General features: G+C 41.8%; 1 protein-coding gene across 5 annotated transcripts in view; it reads left to right on the top strand.

The window, feature by feature from the left end:
* Nucleotides 1-19,857, top strand: part of ASPH (aspartate beta-hydroxylase) — a 209,617-nt gene that overhangs the window by 86,113 nt on the left and 103,647 nt on the right. For 3 of the 5 annotated variants that reach the window (XM_034668106.1, XM_034668105.1, XM_034668108.1), the window contains one exon: nucleotides 11,346-11,387. The exons of the other annotated variants lie outside the window; for them this stretch is intronic. In XM_034668106.1, coding sequence (XP_034523997.1) covers nucleotides 11,346-11,387 — 42 coding nt within the window. The remainder of the gene's footprint in view (nucleotides 1-11,345; nucleotides 11,388-19,857) is intronic. 5 annotated transcript variants of the gene reach the window in all.

The raw sequence follows: 19,857 nt of genomic DNA, 5'->3' as shown, positions 1-19,857 counted from the left end.
TAATTGATGATGGAATCAGAATTGCCTTAAGATGAACATTTGATAGTGCATAATTTTGTGACTTTACTCTTCTTTGCCGTTCCCCATTTCCGTGAGGGCATGTTAGTGCCCTGGGCAATGCTGGCTGGCTGCCTAGGCCTTGTTAGTACCCGAAGTCTTTCTTTCCAGCCAACGGAGTTAATCCATTTCTGTACTTTTCCCGCCTCTCTGCCACATGTCCCTCTCATCAGCAGTGAATTTAGACGATGGGAACATCATTTCGGCCAAAGCCTGTGCTTTTAGATGGCATTTTAGAGATGACATTAACTCCACGTGCAATCAGAAATTAATGTACAAGCCTGTTCTCATAATGGGGAAACCATGCTTTGTGAAGAGGGGAATTGCCAGTACCTCCATCCCAAGTGTATTTCCTCCTGCTTCTGTGTTTTATTTCCATTTTCTTTCTTTTGGTGTCACTTATTGGTTGAATTTTTGCTCATATTTTTTACATTATGCTTAATGTGAATTTTGTAGCAATGATGTGCATTACTCGTATTGATTTTGGTAGAAATAATTGTAACTGCCAAAATCTATTGAATAATACATTTCAAGGAAAAAAATAACTTTTATAATCAAAGAATATTTTTAGTTATGTACCCTAGCTCATTTTTGCTTATTTCACGTTGGGATATTTTAGGTTTTGGCTGTTGTCACACCATGTACATTTATAGTCATCTGTACAAACGCTTAAGAGAACTGAGTTGTTGTTATTATATTGTGAATGAGACTAGAAACCCACGGAGAATTTGGTCTTTTACATGATGAATACTGTGCAGGTACATGTATTTTGTGTTTAGGGAAGGTGCCCAGAGCAGGGAGAGCTGATGTTTCTGTCCTGCCTTTGTAATTTCTTCTTTATTGTTGAGTGGCGCTTCTCGGAGGGCCTCGCTTCTGCCTTGAGGAAGCAGAGCACGTTGCCGAATTAGCACTTAGATTACTGTCAAGTACTTTAAAGAAATGGTCTTATAAGTATTTTTAAAAATAATGAGTTTTTGCAACATTGACTTTTTTCTGGTTACAGTTCATATTTTTTAATATTGACCTGACTTTAGCGGAGGCATAAAAAGTAATACTGTTTTCTGGCCTGAAATTTCTGTGCTTTTATTTCCATGTTTTATAAGCCAGCGCAAGAATTTCCTTGCAACATAAATATAAAATACCCAGTGGTTGGGGTGCTGGAAGAAGGTGTGTTTTTAGATGAGGTATTTAACAACCGAAGCACATAAAGAGGAAGATTTGATTAATATGCATACTCAGTGACATGCAGTAAGCTCCCCATAAATGGTGACTGTGGCTATTTTTGTTTAGTAATTAATTAGCCTGGTCTTCGAGGTGGATCGAGAGAAGCTAAGCCCTGAAAGACCTGCTCAGGAAGTTGTAACCTATAATTTGGTGTCATAAAAATTTGATTGACCAGCTGCCCAGTTACAGTGCAACCTTGCCAGAAGACACTGTAAAGCCAAGAGTTAGCAGTAGTTATTTTTAATGACTGCGCTTGCTTTGCTTATTTCCCATTATTTTCATAGTCTTACTTTATATTGCAGCCTCTCTTATTCAGTCTTAAAAAGAATAATCATTGAAACTCTTTGTATTCATGATCTTTTTGTACAGTAAGCTGACCGCTCTTTTAAGTGCTTAATTATCTGTGTGATTACAGAAACTGCAGGAACACTGATGATAGGGCCTGTCTCCCTACTTTGCAATGCTCCTTACCTTTCAGTCTTTAAAATCTGTTACTCGGGAAACTTTACTGGAGGACCTCTGCAACATGCTAGCTGTTAGTCTTTTTTCTGGCCCTTGGAATCTTAACGATGATTACTTTGCCTTCCCCGATCATTCTAAGACTAGGTTATACTGTCTTAATATTGCTTATTAAAGTTTACAGTAATATATTTATTGGCGTGCTATAAGCCCACAGGGCAGGAACTGTCTTAATTCACTGTTGTATTGAGCCCCACGCTAGGGCCCCATGAATGCGAACCCTTAGTAAGCATTAAGCATTATGTAGGAGCTCTTCTAAGCACATTACATGAATTAACTCATTTAAGATTTCCAGTTGCCTAAGAGCTAGACATGCTGCTATCTCCATTTTACAGTGAGAAAACTGAAACACAACAAAGCCAGTCTGACAGCTGGTGGGTGGCAGAAGGGCGGCTGCCCCTTGCGCGCCAGCTCCAGAGTTCACACTCTGGGCCTCTGTGCTCTAGAGTTTTCTTAGGGGAGCCCTGAGGGCTGATGAGTTCTGAGAGCTGTCTTGATGTGATGAAACTAGAGATATCAGTTTATTCAGCATCTTTCTCCTCATATACGTTAGTACTTCAGCTAGGACCCAGAAGTGTGGAAGGGTAGAGAAGTAAGTTGTCCAGTAGCTTGAATTTTGTCATCTTTTGTTTATATTTGTAAATTGACAAGTGCTTTGCTCTTGACAAGGATGTAAAAAGTCAGTCCTAAGAATTGATCATTCTGATATTAGAAGTTGATTATTTTGAATACCAGATTTTTTTTAGAAGTTGTTTTTGCAATCCATGCTCCTTTAGTAGGTTTTTACCTTTTTTTTTTTTTTAAAGATTTTACTAATTTTTTTGACAGAGAGGGTGAGTGAGCACAAGTAGGCAAAGTAATACTCAGAGACGGAGAGGGAGAAGCAGGCTCCCCACTGAGCAGAGAGCCCAATGTGGGACTCGATCCCAGGACCCTGAGGTCATAACCTGAGCTGAAGGCAGACACTTAACTAACTGAGCCACCCAGGCGCCCCCAAACCCAGATTTTTGCTTGAAGTCATATAGCGTGTGATTCTGGCAATATGACAGAATAAATATGCATGCACAAATTGATGCATTTATGAAGGAATCACTTATGAAATTCACCCAAGTAAAATTTCCTGCCAAACAGTACGTTAAGGCCGTTTCACTAACTGGTTCCAGTAACAATTTTTTTCTGTCATACCATGCCAAAAAAAAAAAAAAAAAGAAGTTAATGTTATGTTTTGCGGTGATAATCATATTATTCAAGATGGAGATATGTGAGCATCCGTGTTTCTGCTGCTCCCATCTCTCTGAAAGTGGAGATGACATTTGAAACTCAGCCCACCATGGACCGGTCTAGCAGTGGTGACGGTTTCGCTCTGCAGCACCTGTGCGAACTTCTCTCATGCCTCCCCTGTCAGCCGGCATTTCCTAACATGATCTCTAAGGCACCCGGCCAGCCTGAGTCTGGCCTCACTAGGGGTCTTCGTTTATGTGAATAAGCACCTAATAGGAAGGTTGCTGTCACAGATTTCATCAGTTGGGAAAGAAGTACGGATGGAGCAAGTACAGAGACACAGGTTTGCCCTGGGCAAAGAAGATACCCCAACAATAATAGAGTGCCTGCCCCATGGCAGGTCACAGTCCTATGGGGCGTACAGCTGAGTAAAACAACCACTGTGATGTCATTAATTCCCCAGAGGGGTATCCAGGGCAGCACAGAGGAGGAGGGATAACTAACCCAACTTTGGGGGCAAGGATGTGGAGTCAGATAGACCTCCCCTGTGTCACCGTGCCAGAGCTGAGTTTTGAGGTGCTATGAGAAGTGACAGGAGCTGGCAGGTGGGGGACAGAGGAAGCAAGTACTTGCAGAACAAGGACCAGGACAGTGGTCATATAAAGGTGTAAGAAGACAAGTGGAAAAATAGGCAGGCGTCACTTCCTGGAGTGTCTCATATATGATTTTTTTAAATTTGCATCTGGGCCTAAAGGTGGCAGGAGGCATCACATGATCAAATCCAGATGTGCAAAGATGAGTGCAGTGAGGAGGGGGAGACTAGGAAGGGGCAGAGGTACTGAGCCGAGCTGCAGACAGTAGGCGCTTCGGCTGTGGTGCAAGGGCTGGTGGGGTCGACTCATGCGATTGGGATTGGAAGCAGTTTGGGGGAGAGAGGGCTGATTGAAGGGAAGAGTCGAGGACGATTCCTGTGTTCCTGACCTGAATGAATGAATAATCAGCCCTTCATGGACCTACTGGAGGCAGGAGGAAATGGAGAGTAGCAGAGGAGGTGACTGGGCCAATTTCAGACATACTGGGTTTGCAGATCAGTGAACCACTTCTGAGTAGAGTCGTCTTTAAATATTTAGGAGTATATATTTGGGTCCTTCAAATTTGTAAACAGCTTCCTACAAACTCAGGTATATTTGATGGCACAGGTTACAGAAATGCTCGTTCCTCTCACTGTCTAGCTAACTGATAAATTCTAAGAGAGAACCTAGAGTCAAACGCATTTGTAAAAACATTTTCTGTTGAGGTGTAATTAACACACACAGACATGCTCGCTTGTAGAGCGTGCAGCTTAAGGAACTTGCGCGTGCGATCTGTTCCTGTACCCACTAGTCAGAATGCTTCCAGCACTCCAGAAATCTCTCCCTCCTCCCGCCCAGTCACATGCCCCCAACAGTAAGTGACTGTGCTGATCTGTCACCATTGATTGGTTTGCTTGCTCTTGAATTTAATAAAACAAAGCCAGAAGTAAACACGCACAAATAAAGAGAGACATTTTTGGTGACTGTTTTTTGTGGTTCAACATCGTGTCTGAATTTCATCTACTTTGTAATGTAGAGTATTGGCTTTTATTCATTGCCATTTACTATAAATACACTACATTAAAAAAAACCCATTAAACAATGATAGCTATTATGAATGTTTCCAGCTTGTGACTGTTACGAAGAAAGCTTCTATGAATAATCTTGTACATGTCTTTTGTATATATATTTCTGTTGGATATGTGAAAGTATACATGTGATTTCTAGTTACCTCACATTAGCACCAAATCCACTTATATAAAAATTTCTGGATACACATGCACACACACACATACGTAGGTAGATGGAGAGATAGGAAGGGAGGAAGGAAGGATCATAATCCAGATTTAAAAATTATATCAAAATTTGGCTGGGCCTTTAAGTGCACAATCTTCTTTTCTACTCGAATTGTAACAGATATACTGCTGTGATGGTAAAATCAACCAGATACTACAGTTTGGAATGAGAAAGTAATTGCAAAAAATAGGACAAGATGACTTAATACTTTTTTTTTACCCGATCATTTATATTGTCAGTAACATTAAAAACTGACATACTATTATATTAATGTATTTTAACTGCAACTTACAGTATCCAGTTGCTCCTTGAAAATCCTTCCTATATTTGTTTTTCAAATACCATGCTAGATTTTTTTTTCCCTCTATTACATTTCTTACTAATACACTGAAAACACTGATGGGAGGAAGAGAGTTAATGCTTGTATTTCTCAAAAGATTGAAATTCTTAAATTTAGTTGTAATTCTCAGATGCTCTAAGAAGCTTAAATTTTCATCAGTGTTGGGGCTCCTGGGTGGCACAGCGGTTAAGCGTCTGCCTTGGGCTCAGGGCGTGATCCCGGCGTTATGGGATCGAGCCCCACGTCAGGCTCCTCTGCTATGAGCCTCCTTCTTCCTCTCCCACTCCCCCTGCTTGTGTTCCCTCTCTCACTGGCTGTCTCTATCTCTGTCAAATAAATAAATAAAATCTTAAAAAAAAATTTTTTTTCATCAGCGCTTTGCAAGTAATTCCCAGGGACTTCTCTGGGTGGTTAATCAGTATTTAACGAGTTGCCCTTAAAAACAACAACAGCATATAAAAAGCATTTACTTCTGTCCGCGGGTTTTTTTTTTCTTTTAAAGTAGAATGAAAATGAAGCAGTTTCACAGTCTGTGTCTGGTTGGTCCTTTAATTTAGATTTCCCCTTATTTTTGCAGATACTTAAAGCTTCAGAAAGACTGCCCCCACTACCACAGGAGGACCAGCCTAAGCATTCGCTCCACAAGGTGGCTGTGATAGATCTTGTGACGCAGTTACTGAGCAGACCAAGATCTTTGGGAATGAACACTAAAGCTGTTGTCAGTCGATCATAGTCCACTGGCATTTTAGTGTATTTTTTTTTTAGACACAGAAATTACATGTAATGTTACATTCCTGCATGTCCGTTGTCGATAGCATTAGTGGATCTTCTGGTTTTCTCTTCTCTTTCTTTTTGTGGCCCAGCTTCCGATCTTACTACATTTATGTGTGTTGTTCAGGTAACAGTTGATTCTGTTGACAATGTAGCAGCAATTGTCTTGGCAGGGTTTTAATACATATGTGACTAGTAATGACCCCTACGTCCGTTGGACTGACCTGTGTGAACTGCGTAAGTGTGATCTCAAAGCCATGAAGAGTGCCGTGCGCTTGCACTCTGAGGAACACTACTAACGGTCACCATTAGCTGTGAAGATTTCAGTTGTATATATCTGCACTGATATCCTTAGAGGACATTTCTACCTTAGCTTTGACTATTCAGGGTAAAACTCAAATTTTGAGGTTCCCGTAGCTCTTTGATTAGAAAAACTTAATATCTTGGTGAAAGTCTTAAGTTATCATGGTTAATTTATTTTTCAAATCGAAGGGGAACAATTAAAATTCCTTGCTAGGATATAGGCAAAAAGAATGGCCTGCTTTGTCATGCAAAAACGTCGTTGGGCACCTCGGGTCATCATATAATAGCTTTGTCCTTCAGTATTTGTTTAAATTTTAGAAAACCCGTATAAATTTCTGGTGCACATCTTAAAGGTTGCTCTGTCTTTGGCTAATTAAGTTATGCCCTCACAGCACTATAAAGACGGCACAGTGATCTCACTGACAATGATGCCTCTAGCTGGGTTGATTTAGGATGTGTGGGAAGTGCACATAGAGCCACATTGCCTACTGCTGTTTGCAACATATGAGCCTTTTCTTTTCTACCTTGAAGAGTTTCTTCTACTTTTAATGTGGTTTATTTTGGCTCGGAAATAGTTACTTTGATGAAAATACTCATTTGTTAGAAAAGAAGGTAGTGACATCATTTTGACAGGACCGTGAGCTATTAAAAAAAAAAAGCCATAAGAAGTAATTTCATTTCCATGTCAGGGATAGCTCTTGATTATGTTAACATTGTTTTAAGATAAGATGACTTTCCCCCCCGCTTTTAGGGTTACAATCAATGAGATTTTATATTTTTATCATTATAGATCATAGTTACAATGTAATGAGTTTTGCATGCTGACCCAATGTGTTGTGAAATCCAGAAGATTGAGTTACCAAGAAAAGCAATAATTTTCTAAAGCTGTGATAGTGGTAATACAGAGTTGCTACTCAAATTCTAATAAAGCTCTTAATTCATATTGTGAATTATAGAACACTACTTTTTATAAAGCCTTATTTTTTTAGGGAAACTTAGGAGTGACATAGAACTGATAAATGCATAAAATTTTGCTGGACTTTTGTATATAATCATCTCTTGAACTCTGGAAACTGAGGATTCATTACGCTGTGGTCAACTTCACATACTTTCTAATTCCAAAAACCTGAATCAACGAGCCTTGTCTTCACAAATACATGCCAAGCTGGGCAATATCAATGGATTTTCTAAAAATAATGTAAATGTCTTCTGTTTAATGTTATTTGAGTGCAATAAAATGCAGAATTCTTCTCTATATTGTCATTATTTTGAATTATTATTTTGTTATATAAGAAAATCAGTTCATTTTATACTTAACTAGTATATTAGAATATTACAGTCTCTTTGATGACTGAAATCACAAAGGTGTACCCTCAACCCTTTCTGAACCCTTTTCTAATAGGTAATGTTTATTTTGTTTAACGTTTACTCTGATGCTACATTGCCAGGGGGCAGATTAAAATGAAACAGACCCTGCATCCATCCTTTGTAGGTTTTTATTGAGCACCTAGAAGTTTTGGGAACTCCCTAGTGAGGCAAGCCCCACTCCCCTGACAGCTTCCTGCTCCCCCATGACCATTGTACCGTGAGGACATGAACTCCATCTGAGGACATGAACTCCATCGTAGTTGAGACGACGAAAGAGTCTGAGCAGGTAGAAGGGCAGGAGAGGGTACGGACGGCAAGTTCTCTTTTGATCTCCAGGAGAACTAGAGAAGTAGGGAAGAAGCCTCCGGTTCCAGAAAGTGTTGTTTTCTCCTCCAGCATGCCCAGAAGAAACAATGCAAATAAAGACTTCAGACTCAGCATAAGCAGACCCACTTTTATTGACTGCATTTCCTCTGCTAAGCACTTTGTGTGTGTTAGGAACTTGTGTTTCCCCAGCAGATGGGGCTTATCCCTGCTTGCAGATAAGGAAACCGAGGGTCAGAGAGGCCGAAACACCTGCCAGCTATGGTCCTTCGCGGTGAGCACGTGGGCAACAGGTGGAAGGTGGAAACAGTTGGAGGGAGGCCGAAGTGCAGGCGGGAGAGCAGGTCAGAGACAATCATCCAGGTGTTGGTGGCAGGGCCAACCTCAGGAAGTACTGGCAGAGAGACAGGGAAGTGGACAGGGAAGCTGTGACCGGCTGAGTGGGCCAGCGCCGGGGAAACAGAGTCCTAGAGAGTCTCAGGTGCTGTGTGATGAGGCACTGGCGAGGACAGCTAGGCCTGGATGGAAATTAGCTTTGGATGTGCGTGAGGTCCGAGAACGTGAGGTCCGAGAAGCAGAGAAGCGCAGTAGCCGGAACATCATAGAGTTCAGGATATTTGAATTCACCAAAGTGATTTTCTTTAATGGTGTATGATAATTTTTGAATGATTAAGATCCCATTCTTTTTAGTAAGGTTTTCCTTATTCTGAGGCGGGGGGGAAAAGTAAGTACAGTTAGAGATTGCATCACGTCTTTCTTCTTTGATACGAGTGCTTAAACACTAAGTATGAGTGACAAGTGAACTTGGACGTGGGTAATTTTCAGAATTGAGCTGAGCACATGGCTCCCTTTAACTTAGAGACTGCCCGTCACTGGAACATACAGAGTGTGATTGAAGTATAATTACAGAGGATACTTTCTAAATCAGTCTTACCTGTTCTGTGACCTTTGGCAAGATTCCTAAGCCTTTCCAGGCCTTAGTTGCCTTATCCATAAAATTAAAACTATCTCCCAGGGTGGATGGAGTTGATGGGATTGGTGGGATCATCTGCAGTAAGTGCTTAGAACAATGCCTGGCACCCAGTAAGCATCCCAGTAAGTCCTTTTCCTCTGGGGTGCAGCGAGGCCCACATGGGGTCTCCCAGGGAAGTGTGTATACAGAGAATAAAGTAGAGTAACACTTTACTGTTAGCTGTTACTGTTAGCTGTGCAGAATACTAGTGAGGGCAGCTGGATCTCTGTGAAAACACCTTTATCCACTGAAAATCAGAGGGGCCAAAATGCTTGCTCTGCTCATTTCCCCATATCCAGACACGAGTCACAGATGTCCACATGTTGATATGAGGTGAGGGACAGAGGGGGGCGTGAGAGAGAGCTTTTGCCCAGAGCTGGCAAAGTTTGGGTTGGACCTTCTTCAGTCAGGCTCACTGCCCTATCGTAAATACTGCTGTGGAAGAGGAGGAAAGGGGGTGGCCCTTGTTCCTGGGAGCATGCCTGACCAGGGCCTCCCACACCTATTTAAAATGGGCCCCATTCAAACCACTCCTTCTTATTTCTCCCGTAGGGGTGGGATAATGTGTGCAGAGCCCTAAACTCCTCTTCATGACTAGCACCCACCTGTTTTCTTTAGTCAGGTTAGCAACTTGCATTTTGTGCTTGGCTTTTCAAATCACACCAGCCCTGTGCCAGGCGACGGATTCCTGGAGGATGTGCTGGGTCACAGCCTTCCCGCAGGCCCTGCTGGTAGCACTGGAAGGACTCCTTGAGGACCAGGATTGTTGATGTTTTTCCTCAATCCTGTGTCCGTGATGCCTATGAGAGTGCATCCTATGAAATGATGTGGTGCCTAACTTTTTGATCAAGGAAGTTATAGTAAGATCAGAAATTCTAGAACTTTCGACAGAGATCTAGAAGGGCTTTTTTCGTTTTTAAATATCTCATGTTCCTCCAGCACTGGCAAGAAGTATATGGCAGTCAACTTTATAAAACTCACTCTTCGCAGGAGGCAAAGCCTGAATGGGCCCCATCTCCCATTTCTCTTTCAGGAATGGTAGAGAAGGGCACGTTGGGAAGATCATATGCTTTGGAATGATGTAAACTGCTGACCTTGATGTTTGGGCACTCGACTTTCTCAGCCTCAGCTTCCTCCTTTGCACAGAGGGCACTAGACCTCCCTGTAGGGTGGCAGGAGGCAGGGGGCAGGTGCTATGTGCTAGGCCGAGCCTGCGCACCGCAGCTTTCAGAGGTCATTCCCTTCCTCTCAACTGGTGTCTTGAAAATGCTTGCCCTATAAAAATCTCTCCCCTCTTGTATCAGAAGCCTGCCTCAGATTTAGTTTTCACTTCCAAAAAATTCCATGTTTGATAGGAATGTATGGAGGAAACTAGGGAGCAAAAAAATCGAGTGTTCTGTGGTTGTACTCCTGATCTGACCCCACAGCCTGGTCTATTATGGAGGAAGAACTGAGTCTGATTTTGTCTCCCAAATTCTGCCCTATCCTGACTCCCAACACATATGCCTATACATGTATTCCAAGAAATACCCAAAGCTAGATAAGAACCCACTGGAACTACAATCAACTGGTCTACCTTGAAAATTAGCTAGACCCCCAACTTCTGTGGAACAGTAGGCTAGATCTGAGATGAGGTTATAAGCGCATGGTCAGGTCATGTACCATAGTTTTCCATGTAGGGTGGATGTTGTTTGTTCCAGGTTCTGGGTGGGTTTCACTGCACTCAGTCCCATTCATGGGAGAGACCCTATGATTGTGGTTAACTTAGTGAAAGGCTGACACAGGTGGGCTGTCTGGCCTATCTCAGCTCCTCAGCACCTGGGCTCAGTGCAGGCACCTTTAGTGGTCCACCTGTGTATGTGTGAAGTCCTTAGGGAAGTGAGACTGCTGTCACCCCAGTGAGGGGGACATGCAGCATTTCTTTAAAGCACAGGGTGGCTGTTATAAAGTAGTCTTCTGGTTTTAGGAGACAGTATAAATATTGAACAAGCTTTGACTCGGGCTTCTCTCCACTCCAGTTTGCCTTTATAACCACAGAGGCACTTAGAATTGGTGGAGATGACCCACAGCCACTTTCCTGTAGATGAGAAATACTTAGCCTCGTGCCTCATACCTGGCTACTGCCGGTGGCTTTTATAAGTAATTCAAATGAGTCTAATCTTAATATTTTTGACAAATTTCATGTGTAAAGGATTCAGGATTTAGGAAAATGGAATTCTATGCCCAGAAATATTTTTTTAATTATATTTATTTGAATTCATTTAAATATGGGCCAACGTTTTGAGATGATGAATGGTGACTTTCACAATACTTATTTTGTTTTGTCTTTACTTTTCAGAAACAAATAGAAAAACAGATGATCCAGAAATAAAACAAAAAGGTGAGATCATCAAATAAACTGCCTTTCAAATATACATAGGAAGAAAATCATCATACTGTTGTTCGTGAATAACTTGATGATTTTATTTTATATCACCAATTAAAAGAAATTGCTTCTGGGTTTATTATTTCAATGGTTTTTTCAGCAAACATTTATCAATATTTACATAAAGAGGCAAGGTTCTAAAGAGATTGCCTCGCTTCTAATCCTGGTTTTGCCGTTCACTATATGTGTTTCTGAGAATTCCTTGCCCTCTGTGCCTCAGTTTCCTCTCTCTGATATGGGAATAAAATAGTACCAAGTTCAGGGACCAGAAGACTCCTGTTTCTACAGTAGTAAATGAAAATATGTATAAAGTATTTAAAGCAATGTATAGCGCAGGGAAAGCACTTAGGAAATGTTAAATATTACTGTTTATGTTAACATCTGTGCCAGGAATAGAGATCCAGTGATTACCAGAGCATGTTCTCTTTTTATAAGGAACTCTGAATTGTTGGAAGGACATGCAAACAAGGTTCTGTCCGTATAGAAATGAACATCTCTGCCTTCCCATTACAATGGGATTCTAATAAATTAAATAACCCAGTAGAATTTTAAGTCACCTCATACAATGGTTCCTTAGCTTACTTGGAGTGAGGAACTAAGTTAAAAACTTATATAGATGATCATGGAATAGTGCTTATGCTTTTTTTTTTTATATTCCACTTCTCTTTATTCTTCCCAGTCCTAGACATTTTTATTTTTAAGTATTTAAGTATTTAATTCAAGCTTAGACAATAAGAATCTCTAAATAATAAGTAAGGCTACGAATTTTATCCCTCACAAATATTTTTTTACATCATTTAATTAATTAATTAATTTTTTCATCATGATAAGTGTGCTTTTCAATTCCCAACCTCCCCCATCTCCCTCCTCTCTGGTAACCCATCAGTTTATTCTCTATCATTAACAGTCGGTTTCTTGGCTTGTGTGCGTCTCTATTTTTTTTCACTTGCTCATTTGTTTTGTTTCTTAAATCCCACATGAGTGAGATCATATGGTATTTGCTTTTCTCTGACCTACTTATTTCACTTAGCATCCATTATACTATCTAGCTCTATCCATGTTGTTGCAAATGGCAAGATTTCATTCTTTTTTGTGGCTGAGTAATATCCCATTGTGTATATATACACCACGTCTTCTTTATCCGTCCATTCTATTGATGGACACTTGGGCTGCTTCCATATCTTGGCTATTGTAAGGAATGCTGCTATAAACATTGGGGTGCGTGTATCCCTTTGAGTTAGTGTTTTTTATTTTTTGGGTAGTGTGATTACTGGATCATAGGGTAGTTCTGTTTGCTTTTAATATCATTTGAATGATAAAATCTTTAATGATTAAATATTACAATTTCAGAAGTACCTTTAATTTTTGGTGATGTTATAGTACAGAACATGTTACAATACACATAGTGTACATGGCCTTGGTGTATGATTACTTGATGAGCAAACAGAGTTGATGGCCTCTGGCTGTAATTTTGTAGCCCTTAGGGAGGGATCTAGGCATCTAGTCGTGCATTTTTTTTCCTGAGTAGTTGTATTTAATTTTTTATGAAAGCAATATTGAGAGATAGTTTTAAAAGCATGACTTTTAATGAAAACCAGCAGCCTTCTACTTCCTACTCCTCGTCTAGGAGGCCCATTCCTGACTTTCTTTTAGCTGTTTCTTCTAGTACTTAGCTGCACATTTCTAAACAACTAGCTACTTGTGCAAGTTTCTCATCAGTGTTGGACATTGTTGGTTGACTTTTCTACATAGATTTAGTTCAGTCATGACCCAAGTTCTCCATGCTGCCCCCCCACCTTCCTGATTGTCCATGACATCGTGACATACTCTGATCGTGATAAGTAAGTAGCCCTCTTCTCCCCGGTTTTGTTTTCTACGATTTCAGTGACCCGAGGTCATATGTGGTCAGCAAGCAGATGCCCCTCTTTCTGACGTATTGTCAGAAGGTCAGTTGTGGCCTAATGCAAAGCCACAATTCCTGTGTCCTTCGCTTGATCTCATCACGTAGGCATTTTCCTATCTCACGTCATCATAAGAAGGGTAAGTACAGGACATTAAGATATTTTGAGAGACGAAGAGAAAGACCACATTCATGTAACTTTTATTACAGGATATTGTTACGCTTGTTCTATTTTATTATTATAACAATTATCTCTTACTGTGCCTAATTTATAAATTAAACTTTACCCTAGGTGTGTATGCATAGGAAAAAACAGTGTATATAGGGTTTGGTACTGTCCGTGGTCTCTGGCATCCACTGGGAGTCTTGGAATGGGTCCCCTGCAGATAAGGAGGGATGACTGTACTAAGGAGAAAAAAACAAAGCAAAGGGGAGGATATCATCAGCTTCTACTAGAAATGAGCACTTCCTTGATTCTGGAATGCTTCCTTCACCTGGCTTGCTGGTTATCACATCCTCTTGGTTTTTCTCCTACTCTCTGCTGTGTGTGCTTTTCTCAGACTCCCTGGAAGGCTGTTCCCCATCTTCCTGACCATCTGACACTCAAGTACCCCCGGACTCAGTCCTCAGAGCATTTCTCTATCACACATACTCCCTCGGTGATCTTACCTAATCTCCTTGCTTTAAATATCTGTGTGCCAAGGACTACCACACTTGCCTGCAGCCTGGGTCTCTTCCCAGACTCTAGACCGGGGTGTTCAGCGGTTACCCAGTGTCTGCGGAGAACCTCGTTTGGACATCTGATAATCACTTCGAACTTAAGTGGTGTAAACTGAACCCCAGACCTTCCCCTTCTTCCTATGAGCATCTCTTTCATGCCTCCCTGGAATTTCCCTCAGCAAACCCTGTCAGTCGCCTCCCCACAACATACCCAGAATTCCACTGCTTCCTGCCCCCAGCACACTCTACCACCTAGCTCCCAGCTACCACTGTCTCCTGCTGGCATTATTCCAGATGCCTCCTAACTGGTCTTCCCACTTCCCCCTTTGTGTCTATAATCTTTCTCAATACAGAAGCCACAGGGACCCCGTTAATACCTAGGCTGTGTCATGTTGCCCANAGGAATGCTGCTATAAACATTGGGGTGCGTGTATCCCTTTGAGTTAGTGTTTTTTATTTTTTGGGTAGTGTGATTACTGGATCATAGGGTAGTTCTGTTTGCTTTTAATATCATTTGAATGATAAAATCTTTAATGATTAAATATTACAATTTCAGAAGTACCTTTAATTTTTGGTGATGTTATAGTACAGAACATGTTACAATACACATAGTGTACATGGCCTTGGTGTATGATTACTTGATGAGCAAACAGAGTTGATGGCCTCTGGCTGTAATTTTGTAGCCCTTAGGGAGGGATCTAGGCATCTAGTCGTGCATTTTTTTTCCTGAGTAGTTGTATTTAATTTTTTATGAAAGCAATATTGAGAGATAGTTTTAAAAGCATGACTTTTAATGAAAACCAGCAGCCTTCTACTTCCTACTCCTCGTCTAGGAGGCCCATTCCTGACTTTCTTTTAGCTGTTTCTTCTAGTACTTAGCTGCACATTTCTAAACAACTAGCTACTTGTGCAAGTTTCTCATCAGTGTTGGACATTGTTGGTTGACTTTTCTACATAGATTTAGTTCAGTCATGACCCAAGTTCTCCATGCTGCCCCCCCACCTTCCTGATTGTCCATGACATCGTGACATACTCTGATCGTGATAAGTAAGTAGCCCTCTTCTCCCCGGTTTTGTTTTCTACGATTTCAGTGACCCGAGGTCATATGTGGTCAGCAAGCAGATGCCCCTCTTTCTGACGTATTGTCAGAAGGTCAGTTGTGGCCTAATGCAAAGCCACAATTCCTGTGTCCTTCGCTTGATCTCATCACGTAGGCATTTTCCTATCTCACGTCATCATAAGAAGGGTAAGTACAGGACATTAAGATATTTTGAGAGACGAAGAGAAAGACCACATTCATGTAACTTTTATTACAGGATATTGTTACGCTTGTTCTATTTTATTATTATAACAATTATCTCTTACTGTGCCTAATTTATAAATTAAACTTTACCCTAGGTGTGTATGCATAGGAAAAAACAGTGTATATAGGGTTTGGTACTGTCCGTGGTCTCTGGCATCCACTGGGAGTCTTGGAATGGGTCCCCTGCAGATAAGGAGGGATGACTGTACTAAGGAGAAAAAAACAAAGCAAAGGGGAGGATATCATCAGCTTCTACTAGAAATGAGCACTTCCTTGATTCTGGAATGCTTCCTTCACCTGGCTTGCTGGTTATCACATCCTCTTGGTTTTTCTCCTACTCTCTGCTGTGTGTGCTTTTCTCAGACTCCCTGGAAGGCTGTTCCCCATCTTCCTGACCATCTGACACTCAAGTACCCCCGGACTCAGTCCTCAGAGCATTTCTCTATCACACATACTCCCTCGGTGATCTTACCTAATCTCCTTGCTTTAAATATCTGTGTGCCAAGGACTACCACACTTGCCTGCAGCCTGGGTCTCTTCCCAGACTCTAGACCGGGGTGTTCAGCGGTTACCCAGTGTCTGCGGAGAACCTCGTTTGGACATCTGATAATCACTTCGAACTTAAGTGGTGTAAACTGAACCCCAGACCTTCCCCTTCTTCCTATGAGCATCTCTTTCATGCCTCCCTGGAATTTCCCTCAGCAAACCCTGTCAGTCGCCTCCCCACAACATACCCAGAATTCCACTGCTTCCTGCCCCCAGCACACTCTACCACCTAGCTCCCAGCTACCACTGTCTCCTGCTGGCATTATTCCAGATGCCTCCTAACTGGTCTTCCCACTTCCCCCTTTGTGTCTATAATCTTTCTCAATACAGAAGCCACAGGGACCCCGTTAATACCTAGGCTGTGTCATGTTGCCCATTGCCTCCAGCATCTCCATATCTCCCTCAAAATAAAACAAAGTCCTTTGCAGTGGTTTACAAGCCCTCATAAAATCCATTCTCCCTTCTCCATCTTCTCTTGGTTTCCTCCCCAGCATCACATCCTGTAATACTCTCACTCCTTTGCTCGTTCTACTCCAGCTACACGGGCTTCCCCGCCAAGCACGCATGGGACTTAGGGCCTCTGCACCGACCATTCCCTCCAGGCTGACTCTTCTCCCCCACAACCCACGTGGCTTGCCGTAGTCTTTGCTCAGCTGTGGCCTTCTTAGTGAACCTCCCTAACCTTCTTATTTCAGGTTAAACCCGCCCTTACTTTCCATACCCAGTTCCTTGCTTTGTTTTTTTCCATAACACCATGTGATTATATTTGATAGTTTATTTCTTTAGTATTCATTGTCTGAACCTCCCACTGGAATCAAACTTCCATGAAGACACATTTTTGTCTGTTTTGCTCACTGCTGCATTTCCTGTGCCTGGCACACAGGAGGCACTTAGTGAATATTGGCTGGATGGTTTTCTGTTATGTTTTAATTTCAAAGCATTAACATGAACAGGCATTAGAGGCCCTAAAAACCCCAAGCTGTAGGAGTAACAACCAGACCCAGATAGAACTCTTAGGATGGAAATCCATGGGAAACCCAAAACTTGAGTCAGTGACACTGGGGTAGAAGATAGCTGTTGCCATCCCTAAAGAACCCAGAGCGATTACATGGTCCCCTCTGTGACCTCACGTGTCTGAGGTCAGTGGATGTGTGGATCATCAGACCCTTGCTGTTTGGAGCACAGAACTGACAAGTGTTCAGAGTGTTAAATGCACTTTTGCTTACAGGTTTCTTCATCCAGAAATAAGGATCATGATTCTTAGGCCTCACGGGATATACTTCAAAACAGGGAGATAAAATGAGACTGTTTGTAAATATTAAATGCAGTCTGCTCCTACTATTACTATCTGAATATCTGGACCCCAGATTGCTTTGATTAGAAGTTGAATTGGCTGATTTAGGGGTGAATCGTAGGTGTGCCAGTTTTAAGATTTAGTTAAAACAGTGCTTTTAAAAGATCCATATGTACTGTCATAATCCATTCTAAAAGCAAAGGTATTTTTAGCCCCCAAAGTACAACACATATAATTAAAGAATAAAGGGTGGGTTTTCTTTTTTTAGATTGTATAAATTTAGCTGTACAAAAGACTCACGAAAAATGATTCACATTATTCGGTTGGCCTTGGACCAGTGGACATGTCTTGTCGTGGCTCCAGGCAGAGACCACGGGGGTAGTACAGAGGCTGTTCTTGTGACCATGTTAGCCCACGTCTCACTCGGTGATCCCAGAGACCAACCCTGAGTTAAAGGAGAAAGGCGATAAAACAAATCCTCTTTGTCCTTTATTCTGGTTTTCCTGCCTTTTACTGGTTAGGGAAATAAGCACTTTAAAGGAAAATCCTGATTTCTTAACAGCCCCCTATTTTTACCCTCCTCCTATGTCTTCAACAGTTGGATTCAGACCTTCCCTACAAATCACCACATTCCCATTACAATGAAATACAGGTATATATAATTTTTAAAAACCTCAAGTTTCAGTGGCTTAAACAAGATGGTAGTCTATTTCTTATGCACAGAAATAACCTAGGACCAGTTTAATGGCTTATTAAGGACCCAGCTCCTCTCTTGCCATTCTGCCATCCTTAGTCTATAACCTCATGTTTCAAAAGGGCCATTTAAGCACCAGCCATTATCACCACATCCAGATAATAAGAAGGAAGTAGGGAGGAGTAAACGTCTTAGGAGAACTACATTTCACTGATAGAACATTGGTAAAGCTAAAATTCAGGGTCTAGTTCTGCAGAAGAAGGGAACATCAAATATTGACAGGAAGCAGTAATCAGCAGTCTTGGAGCATGCAGTATTTTACTCTTATTACCAAGGTATACTCTACCACCATATTTTAGGGAAATGGCTACTGTTCTATGCTAAAAGGTTCAATTATCAGAATGTTAAAAAGAACTATCAATTTTTCATCCTTCACAAAAACATGCACTAATTTATTTAGCCACTTAAATATTTGCATGCCTGCTACATGCCAGATAGTTGTTGTAGGCAAGTGGATACAGGTGAGAATAAGGCAGACAAAATTCCTTCTTTCATGGAGCTCACGTCCCAGTCGGGAATCCAGCAGCACACACAAAATCTGAAATAGTGATAGCGCTCTGAAGGTACCAAGCAGGAGAGTGTGCTGGAGGGGGGTGGGGAGGTAAGTAAGGGGAGAACGTCTCTAAGGAGGTTAGGGATACATCAAGGCAGCTGTGTGAATGCTGAGCTAGGAGCACACTGAACAGAAGAAGAGCCTGTGCAAAGGTCCTGAGGCAGAACCAGCCAAGCATGAGAACCTGGAGCACCCTGACCAAGCTGAGAGTATAAGCCATACGGTCAGAGAGAAATTCGGGGGCCAGCCCGTGACAGGGAGTCTGACATTTTCCTTCATGTAATGGGATGTCCTACCCAGGCCGTGAGAATATCTGCAATCAGTCTTTCTCATGCACGTGTTGACTTGTTTGCTCCTGGAGGTCCACCTCAGTGCTTCTGACAAAGGTAGAGACAGGGTGAGAGTGGACTGGGGCGTTGGTTCTCGCAGATGGTGAACACGAGGAAGCCCTACCCCCACTGCTGCTCACAGCGGTGCTGCTCCCTCTGTCAGAGGTTCCATTTCAGCCTTTGAGAGCCGTGCCTCCCTCCACACAGCCCTCCATACTCTAGAGCTTGTCCTCCAGGCTTCTAATCCGAAGGGGGCTTGCGTAGTGTGGTAGGTGCTGGGCCCTCTGGGCTGTTTCTTCAGGGAATCTGTGGAGAGAATCCATGGACCAGCCTCACTTGCTTCATTCATCACACCCCATCGTGGAAACAGGCAGTTTCTAGCAGTACCAACCAAAAGACGTTTGTACCTGAAGTATTTTATTGAGTGTGAAATGCAGGAACAGTCTTAGAATTAAAAGATCTAACGCTTAGTGTTACCCCAGATTCATTGAAAATCCTTTGAAATTCATTGCCTGCCTTGGGAATTCCATCCTCTTTTTTACTCAGATTCGTAGGATGCTGTTAAGTATGGTTGAGGGAAAGGCAAATATTCCATTTTTGGAACATGTAGTGAAAAAATGGAATGTGTTTTAATAGTTGTAATAATAGAAGTGAAGGGTTTTTTTTAAGTTGCCATTACGAATTTGTCTTGTAATAATAGAGTGTCGTAATAATAGAAGTGAAGATTTTTTTTTAAAAAATGGCCATTACGAATTAGTCTCAGGATGAATTATCAGGTCACCTGACTTTCTGCTTGTGTTACCTCCCCCAGGTGTATTGATGAGAAACAGCTGGTAAGAGCAGACGATTTGCTTTTACTTATTAATAATTCTGTGTCCTTTCCTTTCAGACAGTTGTGGGTTTGAAATAGGGCTGATTCCTAAATAGGTTCTATTTGCCAGATTCATAAATTGAGTCAGATTGTATTTGTTTTCGATCAGCTTGCTGTGTCCGTTTCTCCCCACTGGATGTCATCTTTTCCCACAT

This window comes from Ailuropoda melanoleuca, chromosome 9 (genome assembly GCF_002007445.2).
Source record: "Ailuropoda melanoleuca isolate Jingjing chromosome 9, ASM200744v2, whole genome shotgun sequence".
Classification (NCBI taxonomy): domain Eukaryota; kingdom Metazoa; phylum Chordata; class Mammalia; order Carnivora; family Ursidae; genus Ailuropoda; species Ailuropoda melanoleuca.
This window is presented reverse-complemented; position numbering and strand designations above follow the sequence as displayed.